General features: G+C 34.3%; 1 protein-coding gene and 1 non-coding gene across 2 annotated transcripts; both read right to left on the bottom strand.

The window, feature by feature from the left end:
• Positions 1-4,745: 4,745 nt before the first annotated feature.
• On the bottom strand, positions 4,746-7,531 carry LOC107783891 (magnesium-chelatase subunit ChlI, chloroplastic-like). The gene is made up of 3 exons (XM_016604918.2): positions 7,315-7,531; positions 7,116-7,234; positions 4,746-5,978 (listed from the first exon to the last, which is right to left on the bottom strand). The coding sequence occupies exons 1-3, from the start codon at positions 7,427-7,429 to the stop codon at positions 4,929-4,931; spliced, it is 1,284 nt and encodes a 427-aa protein (XP_016460404.1). The 5' UTR covers positions 7,430-7,531; the 3' UTR covers positions 4,746-4,928.
• Positions 7,532-11,136: 3,605 nt separating this feature from the next.
• Positions 11,137-11,219, bottom strand: TRNAL-UAA (transfer RNA leucine (anticodon UAA)). Its single transcript has one exon. It is a non-coding gene; the product is annotated as a tRNA-Leu (tRNA).
• Positions 11,220-14,426: the final 3,207 nt, after the last annotated feature.

Below are 14,426 nucleotides of genomic sequence, written 5' to 3'. Positions count from 1 at the left end.
GTTTCACTAGTTTTCCCAGTAATATCACTATCTATCTGTTCTTTTGATTTTAAAATAGATTTAATATCCTTATAAGAAATATTATCCTTTGCATAAAGCATAGTATCTCTTATATGATTAAAAGATGGGGATAGAGAACAAAGCAATAACACGGCTTGATCCTTATCTTTAATTTCAGCATCTATATTACTCAAATCCATAAGAATGGAATCAAAGGTGTCAAGATGAGAGAGAATAGAGGTACCTTCACCCATACGAATTGTATAAAGCTTCTGCTTCAGGTAAAGTTTATTTTCCACCGTCCTGTTCATATATAAGGTTTTCAATTTTTCCCACATGCCTTTGGCTGTGGTTTCTACAGAAACTTCACGTAAAACCTCATTTGAGGGATTTAAAATGATACATGCTTTTGCCCTTTTGTCTATGACTACAAACTCCTCATCCGTCATTTTATCTGGCTTCTTCTCCTTTCCTTGTAATGCCAAGTCTAAGCCATCCTGAATTAGGATAGCTTCCATCTTTAATTGCCACATTTCTAAGTTTGCACTTCGATCAAATTTCTCAACATAGGTCTTTGTTAGAGTCATATTGGCTACTGAAACAAACCATGTTTGATCCGGCTCTGATACCAATTTGTTAGGATCGGGAATTCGGGTAGTGCAAAATTTAGCCAAACAACGGTATAATGACAATAACAAAGACAATGGAAGTTGATAACAACGACAATTAAAGTAGATAAATAAGACACAAATTTAACGTGGTTCGGTCAAAGTGACCAACGTCCACAAGCGAAGAGGGGCAATTTACTATAACAATAAGAGTACTAAAGAGAGTACAAAATTAGAGTAAATTATCTAATTAATCCCAAATACCCTAAGAAAATAACCTCACAAGATCACTCCAAAGAAAGGGTTGACACAAGTGCTTCCCAACACTAACTCTCATACAAAACACTCTTAATAAAGAAAGGAAGGAAGAAAAATGAAATGAAGACTCAAGTCTTGTTGGTGTGTTTTCAAATGAGTAGAGAGTCCTCGTTATATAGGAAGAGAAGAAAGAAATGCTTGGCCAACAATTGGCCACATCCTCTCAAAATACAAGGCCATTTATTTGGCCAACAAGACCTTAAATAAAAGGCTCCAAATGTGCCAACAAGGCTCACAAATAAAAGGCCTAAAAATAAGGCCACCTTTTACAAATCTCCACCTTGGCCTAATTTTGGGTGATATAGTAAATTTGCTTCACCTTCTCCGCAAAAGCCCCAATGGGCATATGTCAAAATTTATTGCCATCAAAATCAGACAAGTTGTCTGATACTGAAACTGCAGTACGGCCTATAACAGTGGATCCCAATAAAGTATACAACGAACCAGATCTGTGTGCTTTCATGATCACAAGAGCATCTTGAAAATTTTTTAAAACTCCACCTTCACTAGTGAATTTGCACCCAAGGGATTCTAAAGTGCCCAAAGATATGAGATTTTTCTTTAACTCAGGAACATATCTAACATCGGTGAGAGTTCTCACCACATCATCATGCATTCTGAACCGAATTGTACCTTTGCCAATAACGTTGCAAGTAACATTGTTACCCAGTTGGACAACTCCACGTGCAACTGAATCATATGTAGAAAACAAGTCCCTGCTAGGACACATATGATATGAACAACCAGAATCTAAAATTCACTCATTGTCTAATCTGAAACTAGTTTCAGTTGCTAAGAATATAGTTCCCTCAATCTCATCAGTTGCTACACTAGCTTCGGCGGTGTCAGTATTTTTGTGCTCATTTTTTCTTTCTTTATGCTTTTCTTTATTTTTCAGTTTATAGCATTCAAAGATATTGTGACCTTTCTTATGACAATAGTGACACTCTAAATTATTGTATCTGGAATTGGAGTCGGATTTGCCCTTAACAAACAAGCCAACTTCCGCTTGAGTTTCACTAGCTTCCCCAGTAATATAACTATCTATTTGTTCTTTTGATTTTAAGATAAATTTAATATCCTTATAAGAGATATTATCCTTTGCATAAAGCATAGTATCTCTTATATGCTTAAAAGATGGGGGTAGAGAACAAAGCAGTAACACGGCTTGATCCTCATCTTTAATTTCAGCATCTATATTACTCAAATCCATAAGAATGGAATCAAAGGTGTCAAGATGAGAGAGAATAGAGGTACCCTCACCCATACGAATTGTATAAAGCTTCTGCTTCAGGTAAAGTCTATTTTCCACCGTCCTCTTCATATATAAGGTTTTCAATTTTTCCCACATGCCTTTGGCTGTGGTTTCTACAGAAACTTCACGTAAAACCTCATTTGAGAGATTTAAAATGATACATGCTTTTGCCCTTTTGTCTATGACTACAAACTCCTCATCCGTCATTTTATCCGGCTTCTTCTCATTTCCTTGTAACGCCAAATCTAAGCCATCCTGAATTAGGATAGCTTCCATCTTTAATTGCCACATTTCTAAATTTGCACTTCGGTCAAATTTCTCAACATAGGTCTTTGTTAGAGTCATATTGGCTACTGAAACAAATCCTGTTTGATCTGGCTCTGATACCAATTTGTTAGGATCGAGAATCCGGGTAGTGCAAAATTTAGCCAAACAACGGTATAATGACAATAACAAAGACAATGGAAGTTGATAACAACGACAATTAAAGTAGATAAAGAAGACACAAATTTAACATGGTTCGGTCAAAGTGACCAACGTCCACAAGCGGAGAGAGGCAATTTACTATAACAATAAGAGTACAAAAGATAGTACAAAATTAGAGTAAATACTCTAATTAATTCCAAATACCCTAAGAGAATAACCTCACAAGTTCACTCCGAAGAAAGGGTTGACACAAGTGCTTTCCAACACTAACTCTCATACAAAACACTCTTAATAAAGAAAGAAAGGAAGAAACAAGAAATGAAAACTCAAGTCTTGTTGATGTGTTTTCAAATGAGTAGAGAGTCCTCATTATATAGGAAGAGAAGAAAGAAATGCTTGGCCAACAATTGGCCACATCCTCTCAAAATACAAGGCCATTTATTTGGCCAACAAGGCCTTAAATAAAAGGCTCCAAATGTACCAACAAGGCTCACAAATAAAAAGCCTAAAAATAAGGCCACCTTTTACAGATGTTATGTATCATTAAGTCTACAGGGCTAGTTATTAGCCAAGCTGAAGTTTGATTTCTTGAAGAAACCATATGCGACGTCGTCTTTTTTTCTATGATGCTGATGTCCGGGCCTCCTGAGCGGAGGGTCTTCCGGAAACAGCCTTTCTGCTTTCTTAAAGGTAGAAGAAAGGTCTACGTACATATTATTTTTTCCAGACCCTACTTGTGAGATTATACCGGGTTTGTTGTTATCGTTATCGTTGTTGTTGTTGTTGTTGTTGTTATTGTCGTCGTCGTCGTCGATGTCCGATCCAACTTGCGAGGACCTCGACTATTCCACTGATTGTGCTCTGAATTTGAGTCAATAATGTGTGTCTTGTTGAAGGAGGGTCTTTTTGTTTATGCCATAATTGTTCATCCAGAATTGGTTGAAGCTTATACTCCATAAGATCATTAATAAGTGGACAAAAGATGTTTTATTAATGTTCATATGAAGTTTACTGCCTCAGTAGGCAATAGAGGACAAGATTCAATGGCAAAAGCACAAAAATATCTCATCTGACATCTCAATATATAGACTTCTTGTGTTGTGTTGTTGCTACTTGTTGATGCTGCTCCTTCTCATCTTTTCTTCGATCGAGGGTCTATCGGAAATAGACTCTCTGTCTTGCTAGGGTAGGGGTAAGACTGCATACATACAACTCTTTCCAGACCCACTTGTGAGATTACACTGAATTTGTTATTGTTGTTGTACTATCGTTAATAATAATCTTTGTATTAGAATTAGTTGTACATTACAGATATAAACTAAGTAATTAGTACATAATGAACGTATTAAAGGTGACGTAACTTCTCTAAGTTACTAATAAATTACAATGGAAATTTGTATTTAGAAGTTGTACACTAAATGTTTAGCATGTAAATGTAAGTACAGTAATTTTATTCTATATGCGATATTTATTGTTGCCAAACAATTGTTCTTTAAAAAAGTTTAGATTAACAATCGTTTAACCAAGTATTGGGTAAAATTATGACAAACATCTTTTTGTTTTTAGGCATGATCAACGTCTAATTTTTACAATCATATGCTAAATGCAATTTTCGGCTAAATTAGAGTTGGATGAATTTCAAACTAGATTATGAATTTATGATTAGACCTTATCCAAGTCCTAAAGTCTCCAAACAAGCAAACTATCGACTTGCAATTGGTAAATGAACAATTAGACGAATCAGACATTCAAGTTCAAACTTGCGAGAAAAATCTGTACAGATATACGCTTCTCCACCTGAATATAAGTGTTTTGTTAGCGGAAGGATTCAATATCGAAATGTGAGCCTAACCCACACATCACGCGTTGTACTCTTGCCGCTGAACCACGGAGCATCTCAACGGATTTTGTTTTGCTTGGCACAGGAAAACATTGCCTTCTTTCTTTTCTGGTGCAACAGAAGTTGGCCTCAAATAAAATCTAAAAGCATTTAGCTGAGACAAGTGCATTGTATCTGGCATTTATTTCATTCTCCCTTTCCTTCCCTTTTTCTTCTTTTGTTTTTGGATGTCCTACAGTATCTAATAAGGACTGAACCAATGGAATTATAATAGTTGCTATAGAACAAAAATGAAGGATTTCAGAAAATAGAGCAGTCATAACCAAATACAACTGGCTACAGGTAATTCTGAACCCCATTTCTTAAGCACAGTACAAAGGCAAGCTTAAGCAAAAGTCTAGTGTTACAATTGTCAAATCTTTAGTTGATTTATGAATGGAAAATAAAAGCCAAAAATAAGTATCTTGCTCTATAAAACAGCTTAGGCGAAAACCTCATAAAATTTCTCAACAACAAGTACGCCCGAGTCGATAGATTCCAAAGGATCCTTCCTCAGTCTGTGTCTTAAGCAGTTGGGAATGACAGTGGCGATATCTTCCGGAGTTACCTTATCTCTTCCTTTTAGTGCAGCCAACGCTCGTGCTGCCCTGTTAGTGACTATATCACCTCTCAATCCATCGACATTTAGTTCTGCACAGACCTTAGAGATTTTAACTCGAAGATCATGATCGATTGTAACAGCAGAAAGAGCGTTCCTAGCTGAGTCGATTTGATTCTGGAGCTTTTCTTGCTCTGCCTTGTATGATTCCCTGAATTCCTTGGGGTTCTTATCAAAACGAGCTCTTTCCTCAACTATCTTCACTCTCAGCTCTGCATCTCTCACGGTCCCCACTTGGGCATGCATTCCAAATCGATCAAGAAGTTGTGGCCTAAGTTCTCCTTCTTCAGGATTACCCGAACCAATAAGGATAAACCGGGCAGGGTGTGATATTGATATCCCCTCTCTTTCAACAGTGTTCCATCCCGATGCTGCAGAATCCAAAAGAACATCTACTAAATGGTCGTCCAAAAGATTAACCTCATCGACGTAAAGTATTCCTCTGTTAGCTTTAGCAAGAAGACCAGGCTCGAAAGCCTTCACACCCTCAGTAAGAGCTTTCTCAATGTCGATTGTGCCACACACCCTGTCCTCAGTAGCACCAAGCGGTAAATCAACCATGTTGATTTTCGTACGGGATATAGGAAGCTTCTCTCCGCTCCTCAATTTGTCACGGACTTCTGCGCTCATTACTTCTTGGTCGTCTGGATCTGAATTGAATGGATCACCAGAAATAACTTTGATTTCAGGAAGTAAATCTACCAAAGATCTAACCGTGGTGGACTTCCCGGTTCCCCTATCACCCATTATCATCACACCTCCAATCTTTGGATCTATTACATTCAGCAAAAGACATAACTTCATTTCATCTTGTCCCACTATAGCTGCAAATGGATACACCGGTCTCTGGCTCTCCTCAGCAAGTTTCTGACCCTTAAAATGGCAAAGTAGGTGAGTTTATCAATATACTTTGCGTCGTAACCGAATAAATAAAAAAGGGTTGAGAATACATTGCCTAACAAATAAATCAGTTTCCCCAAATGTTATAACTTTCTAATCTGAACCTAACAAAACTATTTTGAACTTTAATATATTCATCTCCCTCCATTTCAATATATGTTTCTTATTTTCCTTTTCAGTTTGTTCCGAAAGAAATACCTCTGTCTTTCTATATTTAGTACAGTAAATCTTTAATTCCACTATTCCTATTTTGTTCTTAATGACACTCATTATAGGAATGACATCGCACGTTTAGACCACAAGATTTAAATGTTATCGTTGATACATTATACAAATCTTTAGTTTAAGACTGCAAGATTCATAAATCTTCTTTACATTTTTAAACTTCGTGATCAATCCAACTAAGACACGTAAAGTGAAACGGAGAAATCTATTTATACGAGACTCTTTCCTTTTTGGAACGTCCAGACATGTTTGAGATCACTCCATTTCAATAGAAATTTTACAACTTTCAAGAATTCAAATTCATTAAAATATCCAAACTTCTAACCTTCAATATCACGTTTTTTCCATGAAACTTATTTTCAACCATTAGTATGATATTCACTTCCACTATCACTAATATAATATACAAGTCAAATAAACTTCTCACATAATATGAAACAGAGGAAATATACCCACATTCAAGAAGCATCACAATTGGGTCCAAGAACATTTCAGCAAGCAATTTATATGCATTTTAATAATCTTTCTAGCTACTGGTGAAAACATATTAACTAGCTCTCTTGCAATGTTGCAGCCATTTCATTTCACATCCTCAACTTAGATTGCCATTTCATTTTATACCCTCAACTAAGATTTCGGAGCACAAAGCATCCCGTGTTCAAGCAGGGTCCGGAGAAGAGCTGCACCCAAAGGGTGTGATGTAGGCATCCCACCCTGATGCAAGCATCAATTCCAAGGCTCGATCCCGTGGCTATAGGTCAGACAGAGACAACTTTCCGGATGTTCCACAACCAAAACCCCAAAATCCCACACTATTTATAATACACAAATCTTCCCTAATGAAATTACCTTATCCCGAAATACCGAAATGAAGAAAATTAGTACCTGTTCTTGAGCAGGGCTGATTTCCGTCGCAACATTTGAAATTGCTACATGGAATTGGGACCTCCCTTTTTTAACTGGGACTCTAATCCCTCCATAAAACTTCCTCCCTTGACTCTGTCCTGCAATAAAAAGTAACAATTTCTGAATTATTGAACTATATGGATAAAATTTATGCAAACTACATTGTGATTGGTTATACCTGAAGAAGGGAAGAGGGAGAAAACGGCAGATTTAGAGGAGCGAGAAGATAAGGGTGTAGAAGCTAATATTGCAGCTGCTGCTGCTGAAGAGGAAGTTCCTAGTAGTGAAGCCATTTTTCTGAAGGAGGACTGTGTAGAATATTTTAGTAAAGAAGAAGAACTACTTTTGCTTTGATACTTGGCATTGGTGTGTTGGTCACTACTAATTACTGGCTTGTGTTGTATTTTGTCTGGATAAGACGATAGATTTCCGGGTCATACTTTTCTGTAGCCTATGATCCATTGGATTCCTGGCTACAAATATTTACCATTTGGCCCAAGAAAAAGAGTTGCAAATTTAGGAAAAATAATAGCCGGAAAACTATATATTTTTTGTATGTTATATATAAAAATTATATTAATTTTATATATTTTTCGACTACCAAATATAAATAATTTATGGTGCAGGTTAAAAGTGAAAAAAGCCTCAATATTTACGCAAGGTGATCACTTTTGAGGCCTTGTATTTAGAAGTTGATCACTTTATCAAAATCAGACCAGTGAAAGTTGAAAGTGGTTATCTAGCCTGAAATTTATTACTAAAACTTAGAATTCAGAACACTGGTTTAATTTTTGAAAAGTTATCACCTTCTAAATACAAGGCCATAAAAGTGGCTACTTTGAGTAAATCAGCCAGAGGCAAGGGGGGAGCACCTCATTTGGTTACCGAAATTTTACTACCTTCTAAAAGAAAAGGCATTTTTCTTCTTTTATTTTATTTTTTTTAATTTCTGCCTTTGATTTCGTGATTTAACTGAATATTTTTTATTAACTCGTATTTATCATCGGCCTGTCACTATATGAAGTATAATTTTGTCTAATTATTGGACGCATTTGGACGTACAAATAATAATTTTCTTAATAGCAGAGTAACCAGGTACTAATGTTGCCTTTGTATAATTTTCTCTAGTTCTAATCTGTGCGAGTAAAATGCACGATACAGGAGACATAACTCAAGTCCCTAAATTTTCATCTTGGCTTTACACGACCATTTCCAAATTTCCAATGAATTTCTACGAGCAATTTTTTTTTGTTAAATTAATTTTCTAGATTTGAAAGACCCCTTTTATCCTCCTGTTTGTTAAATCCAAATCCATAACAGGTAGTTTATTTTTATTACATGAAAATAAAATTAATAGGATGTTTGGCCAAACTTCTAAAATTAGCTTATTTTAAAAATATTTTTTTGCAAAAGTGCTTTGAGAAAAAAATACTTCTAGAGAAAAATAGTTTGTATTTGGCTAATCAATTTGAAAAGTATTTTTGACCAGCAATTTTTGTTGATCCAAACTTTTCAAAAAGTATTTTTAAATGACATAAAAGATTTGCTTAATATTTAATACGTATTATTTAAGTAGATAAGTTATTTCTAATATATTATGAAAGACTATAAGTAAGTTTTTTTATTTTTATTTAGGTAAAATATAAAAATTAATTAAAAAATCCTTGATTCTTTAAATGATTTAAATATATCAAAATATTATTTAACAAATACTCCCTCCGTTCACTTTTACTTGGCATGTATACTAAAAATAGATTTTCATTTTTACTTGTCACTTTACGAATATCAAGAGAATGGCAAATTATTTTTCCTGTTATACCCACAGTATTTATTACTCATTTCAAATCATTTTCTCAAATCCAATAAAATATGCATCAATTAATATGTGTATCATGGTAAATTATGCACATCATTTATTATTTCTTAAGGGGAGTGAAAAATCAAAACGTGCCAAGTAAAAGTGAACGGAGGGAGTATAAAATTATTCACCCAAAAGTCATCATATATAAGAAATCTATCCTAAAAATAATATAAAAAAAACTTATACATTTGGAGATTTGAGTTTAGCGTAACTAAATTTTAGGTTAAATTGAGTAGGATTATTTTGGTATATATAATATTTTGTTAAGGATATTTCTGCCCAAAAAAAAATTAAAAACAACTTTTTCTTCTGCTTTTGGGGATCGAAAAGCTATTATTTTAAGCTTTTATTCTACTCAAAAGTACTTTTTCTCCTAAAAGTTTCGCCAAACATATTAACATTGAAACAAATGCTCTTTTTGAAGGGAAAAAAAGAGAAGAAGAAGCCGCTTTTGCCTTGAAGAAGCTTGGTTAAACATACTATAATTCATAAAAGTACAAATCAGTAACAAATCAGATCACAAGTTTAAAATAATTGAGGAAACAATATGCGACACATCAAACATTTACACTATATTTATCATTCGTAGCTATACTTTCAGCAAATTTACCATTCCTAGCTATATTTGAATGTTATAGCAAATCCATGAAACAAGAGACTAATTATTTTGAACTGAAATAAGAGAGCAACAAGCTCTCGTAGCTCAGTTGGTTAGAGCGCTTGCTTAGTTAATGAAGGTCTTGAACTCACTCTCAACAAGAGCAATTTATTTTTCCGTATTTCTATATTTCGTTTTAGTTGTATTCATTATGTGAACGAATATAGTCGATACGAATACAGTCGAGTCGATACAAGTTGTATCCTTTGTATACACCCTTGTATTTCACCTCGGCTACAGTTGATACATGTTGTATATGTTGAGTGAATGAATACAATTACGCGAACAAATACAGTTGACACAGGTTATATTCGTTGCGCCTTTGAATACAAATAATAGAAGTTACCAACTATTAAACAGCAGCTACAATTAGTAATTAGGCCAATTGCTCTAAACTACAGTTCTTTATGAAAAATTCTCAAGAAGTAATTTACGTCTAGAGGTCATTGGCATAATTAGACATAAACTTTTTTAATAACATTTTTATTTAGTAAAAGGATTCATTGGCAGTGCCAATATCACTTTTAAGCCTTTATGAAATCTCAATAGGTTTGGAATTAGACGAATTGGTGCCAGTATTTCTAGAGCTCCTAGCTAGTGCTATTCTTAACTGGCATTGTTAAAAAATTTGGCAGCGTTTAAATTTTTTTATAGTCCACACATGATTGTTCATCTAGTTAAATAACCTACAAAGTATATGAAGTTGACAAGATATATAGCAAAAAATATTTTCTGTATATAATATTCAAAAAGGAGGACCGTAGTATTAAATGTTTGTTCTTATCCCGAATTTGCATGTCTGATGTTCAAATGCTATGTGCATCTCAGAATCCCTATTAGGTTTTGTGCATTTGAAAGGTGCTTTAAAACTGAAGAAAAATATTTTATTTATAAAATTATGAATGATCCCTACAATTCTTTATTTTCTTCACATATAAATAAGCTACTAATACTCCTATTTATAATAGTACGAAACATATTTCAACTAGAAACATGAAAGCCTATTCCTATATTAATTATGACTACAAATTCTAGTTAGACATGAATTAAATAACTTTACAAATATCAAATCCTAAATAATTTAGGTATCCTACTATAACTTTGAATTAGTTTTCCAACAAAAACACACTTCTTCTTCTTCTTTTCCTTATTACTCCCCCGTCTCAGTTTATATGATTTTATTCTTTTCAAGAATCAATTGACTAATTTTTTAAGTTAAATTTGATTAGATCAACTCAATAATTTAAATTAAAATTCAAATATCTAAAACTATACAAAAAAACGCTAGAAGTAATAATTTTTCTCATGTCAATATGAAAAAAATATGTACATTTTAAAGTGTTGGTCAAATTACATAATCTAAATCTCGAAAAATAAAAAAATAAAAAATGTCATATAAATTGAGAGGGGAAGGGAAGTAGTTAGAATTAGTAAAGCCACTAGAGTTTGCATTTTTGAGAGGAAAACCATTTAAATAAAAATGCTGGCTATGGGGTTCGAACCCATGCGCACTTATGTGCAGAAGATCTTAAGTCTTCCCCCTTAACCTCTCGGGCAAACCAGCTTCTATGCTTAGCTATGCTTAATTATAATGACCTATTAAATGATAAGCTGTTCACCAATGAGTCTCCATCCCCATCAGCATCTATTCATAATCTGATGATTACTTGCTGTAATACAATTTTTATAGAGTCATCGTCGTTCGTCAGTCATTCCTTTATTCATTCTGATTCACAGTTAAATATTTATAATTTTTTATTATATGAAAGTTCGGGTAAAAATTAGTGGATTCACATAAAGTTATACCCAATCTTCTAGATTCGCCTCATTCTGTAGACATAGTCCTCTCTCAAATCCTTATGAAACCGAGGGGTTGACTTCTCCGCCGTACCAACTTGTCAAGGAGGTTTATATTGGAGATGAATGAGTGTTGCGGATGCAGGGTCAGATTTATGTGCCCAATGAGCTCGGATTATATCAGCAAGAATGGTACATTGCCTATTTATCGTTATGGCTCGGGAGATAATTAAAATGAGCTCGCCTGCTACCTACTATACTGGACCTTTTCGTGCTAAAACGTAACTGGACCTTTTCGTGCTAAAACGTAACTGGATAGTGGAATTGTTTGGATTGAACTGCAGAGGAGTATAGTAAAGCACCGGCTCATAATCTATGTGTGAAGACAATTACAATTGTGCTTTAAGAATCAGTTCCCTTCTTATTAAAGTTAGATGGAATAAACAAAAAAATTGTAAGTCCTAGTTTCAGCAAAAGAAATGTAGTATAAAATAGAACTTCTGAATGTCTCGAATGACTTGTCAATTGACCGGAAAATTCCACTATATAGATAAATTTTAAAAAAAGTAATGTATGTATAGTATATGTTGAATCCCTAACTTCTTCGTATATTTACTTCGATATATTTTGACCCTTTTTAGTGAAAATTCTGATTCCGCCACTGATAGGGACGTGTGAGCTCCGAGGATCTGACCCTCATCATTACTTTAAGCACTTGACCTGAATATAGTAGTTTCCGTGATTTTTTTACCATATTTGGTTTTCATATCTTTTTAAGGAAGGGCAACAAATTTACTATTATTGATTTTAGTAATTTTTTAATATTTAGCTTGTCCTTTTTTTTTTGGGGGTGAAAGATGTTCCGAATGTGGTTGCTAAATGCTAAGTAGTCCATTCCCTCTTTAACTGTCCAACTTACTATATCTGAAAACAGAATCTAAGTTGAAATTCCATCTAAGATAAAAAGGGATTGTCCTGTCCTCATACTGCTTTATGAAAATGCATTTTTATCATCAACTATAGCACAAAGATACATCTTTTATTTGCATAATATTGAACAAAATAGTACGATCGTTAATATTCAATTTTGTTCTTATCCAGAATTCATTGCTCGATGTTCAGTTGCTGTGCTCATCTTACCATCCTTTCAAATTTTGTCTAATGAAAAGACCAATAGAACATTAATACACCAAAGACATTACCATGAAAATTCATCTAGGTTAGCGCGGTGATTTAATTGACTAGCTATTTAAGTTTTATATATACATTGACGAGGTGTAAAGAATACTTTACATATAACTGTTATACAAGATTATTATTTTATTTTCATGTTACCATATCAATCGACTTGCTAAAAAAAATATGGACTTGCCAACAAAAATTACATATTAGGATCAACTAAAACTCTTTGTGATATACATATTGTTGGCCTAAGTGAAGTTTGTTTTGATGATTGACAAATGAACTCAAGCATGAACCAGGTCCATATACAGTGTACACAGACATGAGCAGATTCAAGCAAAGACATACACGTGAAGGAGTCAAGCTTAAGTAGTTATATTTGATATCTCCTAAACGAAAAGGTTGCATAAGTGTTAAGGAGAAGGATTCCTTACTCGAGAGAACTCTATCCTTGATAAGGAAGGAGTTAGAAGTTGAAGATAACTAGAACTCTTCCACCAAGAAAGAGTATAGCATTGGGACTCTAGTTATTTCCTATTCTACTAACTCTATAAATTGCAGGATATTCTCATTTTACAGGGTCGCACAAACGCTGAAGTTAAACGTGAGTTGAGAGCAAAATAACAAGGTATTTTGCAAGCAATTCTTGTGTGATTCAAGTATGTGAACCTGATAGAAGAACCAGTTTCAAATATCTGTCTTTTATTCTAGTTTCATTATAGTAGGTATTCAAATTGTACCTTTTAGCTTTTATCTAGAAGCAATTGTACTAGGTACTCCGAGTATTGTATTCAAGTTAGAGTTAATTTGAAGTTGTCGCAGCAGTTAGAGGCTGATTTCCATAACAGGATTAGAGGTAATCTTTAGGTTTACAAAGAGTTTTATAAATACTATTTTGGCTCAGTGATTTAGTAAAGTATTGGAAAAAATCCTATTGAGTAAAAATACTTTTTTTACCTTTTGAGCCGGGTGTTTTTCACATAAAAATACCTGTATTCTTTACTTTCTGCATTTACTATTTTCGCTACAGTGGTATAAGGAACACATAGAAGAACCGGGTCCTTCTATAATCTGTGCACGCGAAAAATTGAATACCACACAAATCATCCCCCCCTCTTGTGTGTCATTGAAGTATTAAATATCAATTGGTATCAGAGCAGGTTATCCTTGAAGAGGCTAACACCTCAGAAGGAGATCAAGATGAGTGTACCATCTGAAAACTAGGAAGGGCAATCCACTGATAGGCCACCACTCTTTAATGACCAGTACTACTCTTGGTGGAAAAATAGGATGAGAGATCACATTATAGGAGAGGACTATGAGTTATGAGCTATGGGACATTGTCACCGATGATCCACTGCCTACCTTGAAGAAAAATGCTGAAGGAGTAGGTGTGCCAAAGACAAGAGCGGATTGCACTGCTGAGGACTTGAAGAAATGGGAGAAGAATGCTAAAGCCAAGAAATGGCTTGTTTATGGACTTGGTCCAGATGAGTACAACAGAATCTAAAGATGTACCATTGTTAAGCAAATTTGGGACACATTGCAAGTGGCTCATGAAGGTACACCTCAGGTGAAGAGATCCAGAGGAACTCTATTGTATTCTCAGTATGAGAACTTTCCTATAAAGGAAGGAGAAACCATTCAAAAAATATACACAAGGTTCACTACACTAACAAATGAGCTAAAATCTTTTGAAAAGATTATTCGTGAAGAAGATAAAATCGAGAACATACAGACTAGCGTTTTGCCTATCACTTGGGAGAGAAAAATTACTGCCATCCAGGAATCA

This window comes from Nicotiana tabacum, chromosome 23 (genome assembly GCF_000715075.1).
Source record: "Nicotiana tabacum cultivar K326 chromosome 23, ASM71507v2, whole genome shotgun sequence".
Classification (NCBI taxonomy): domain Eukaryota; kingdom Viridiplantae; phylum Streptophyta; class Magnoliopsida; order Solanales; family Solanaceae; genus Nicotiana; species Nicotiana tabacum.
This window is presented reverse-complemented; position numbering and strand designations above follow the sequence as displayed.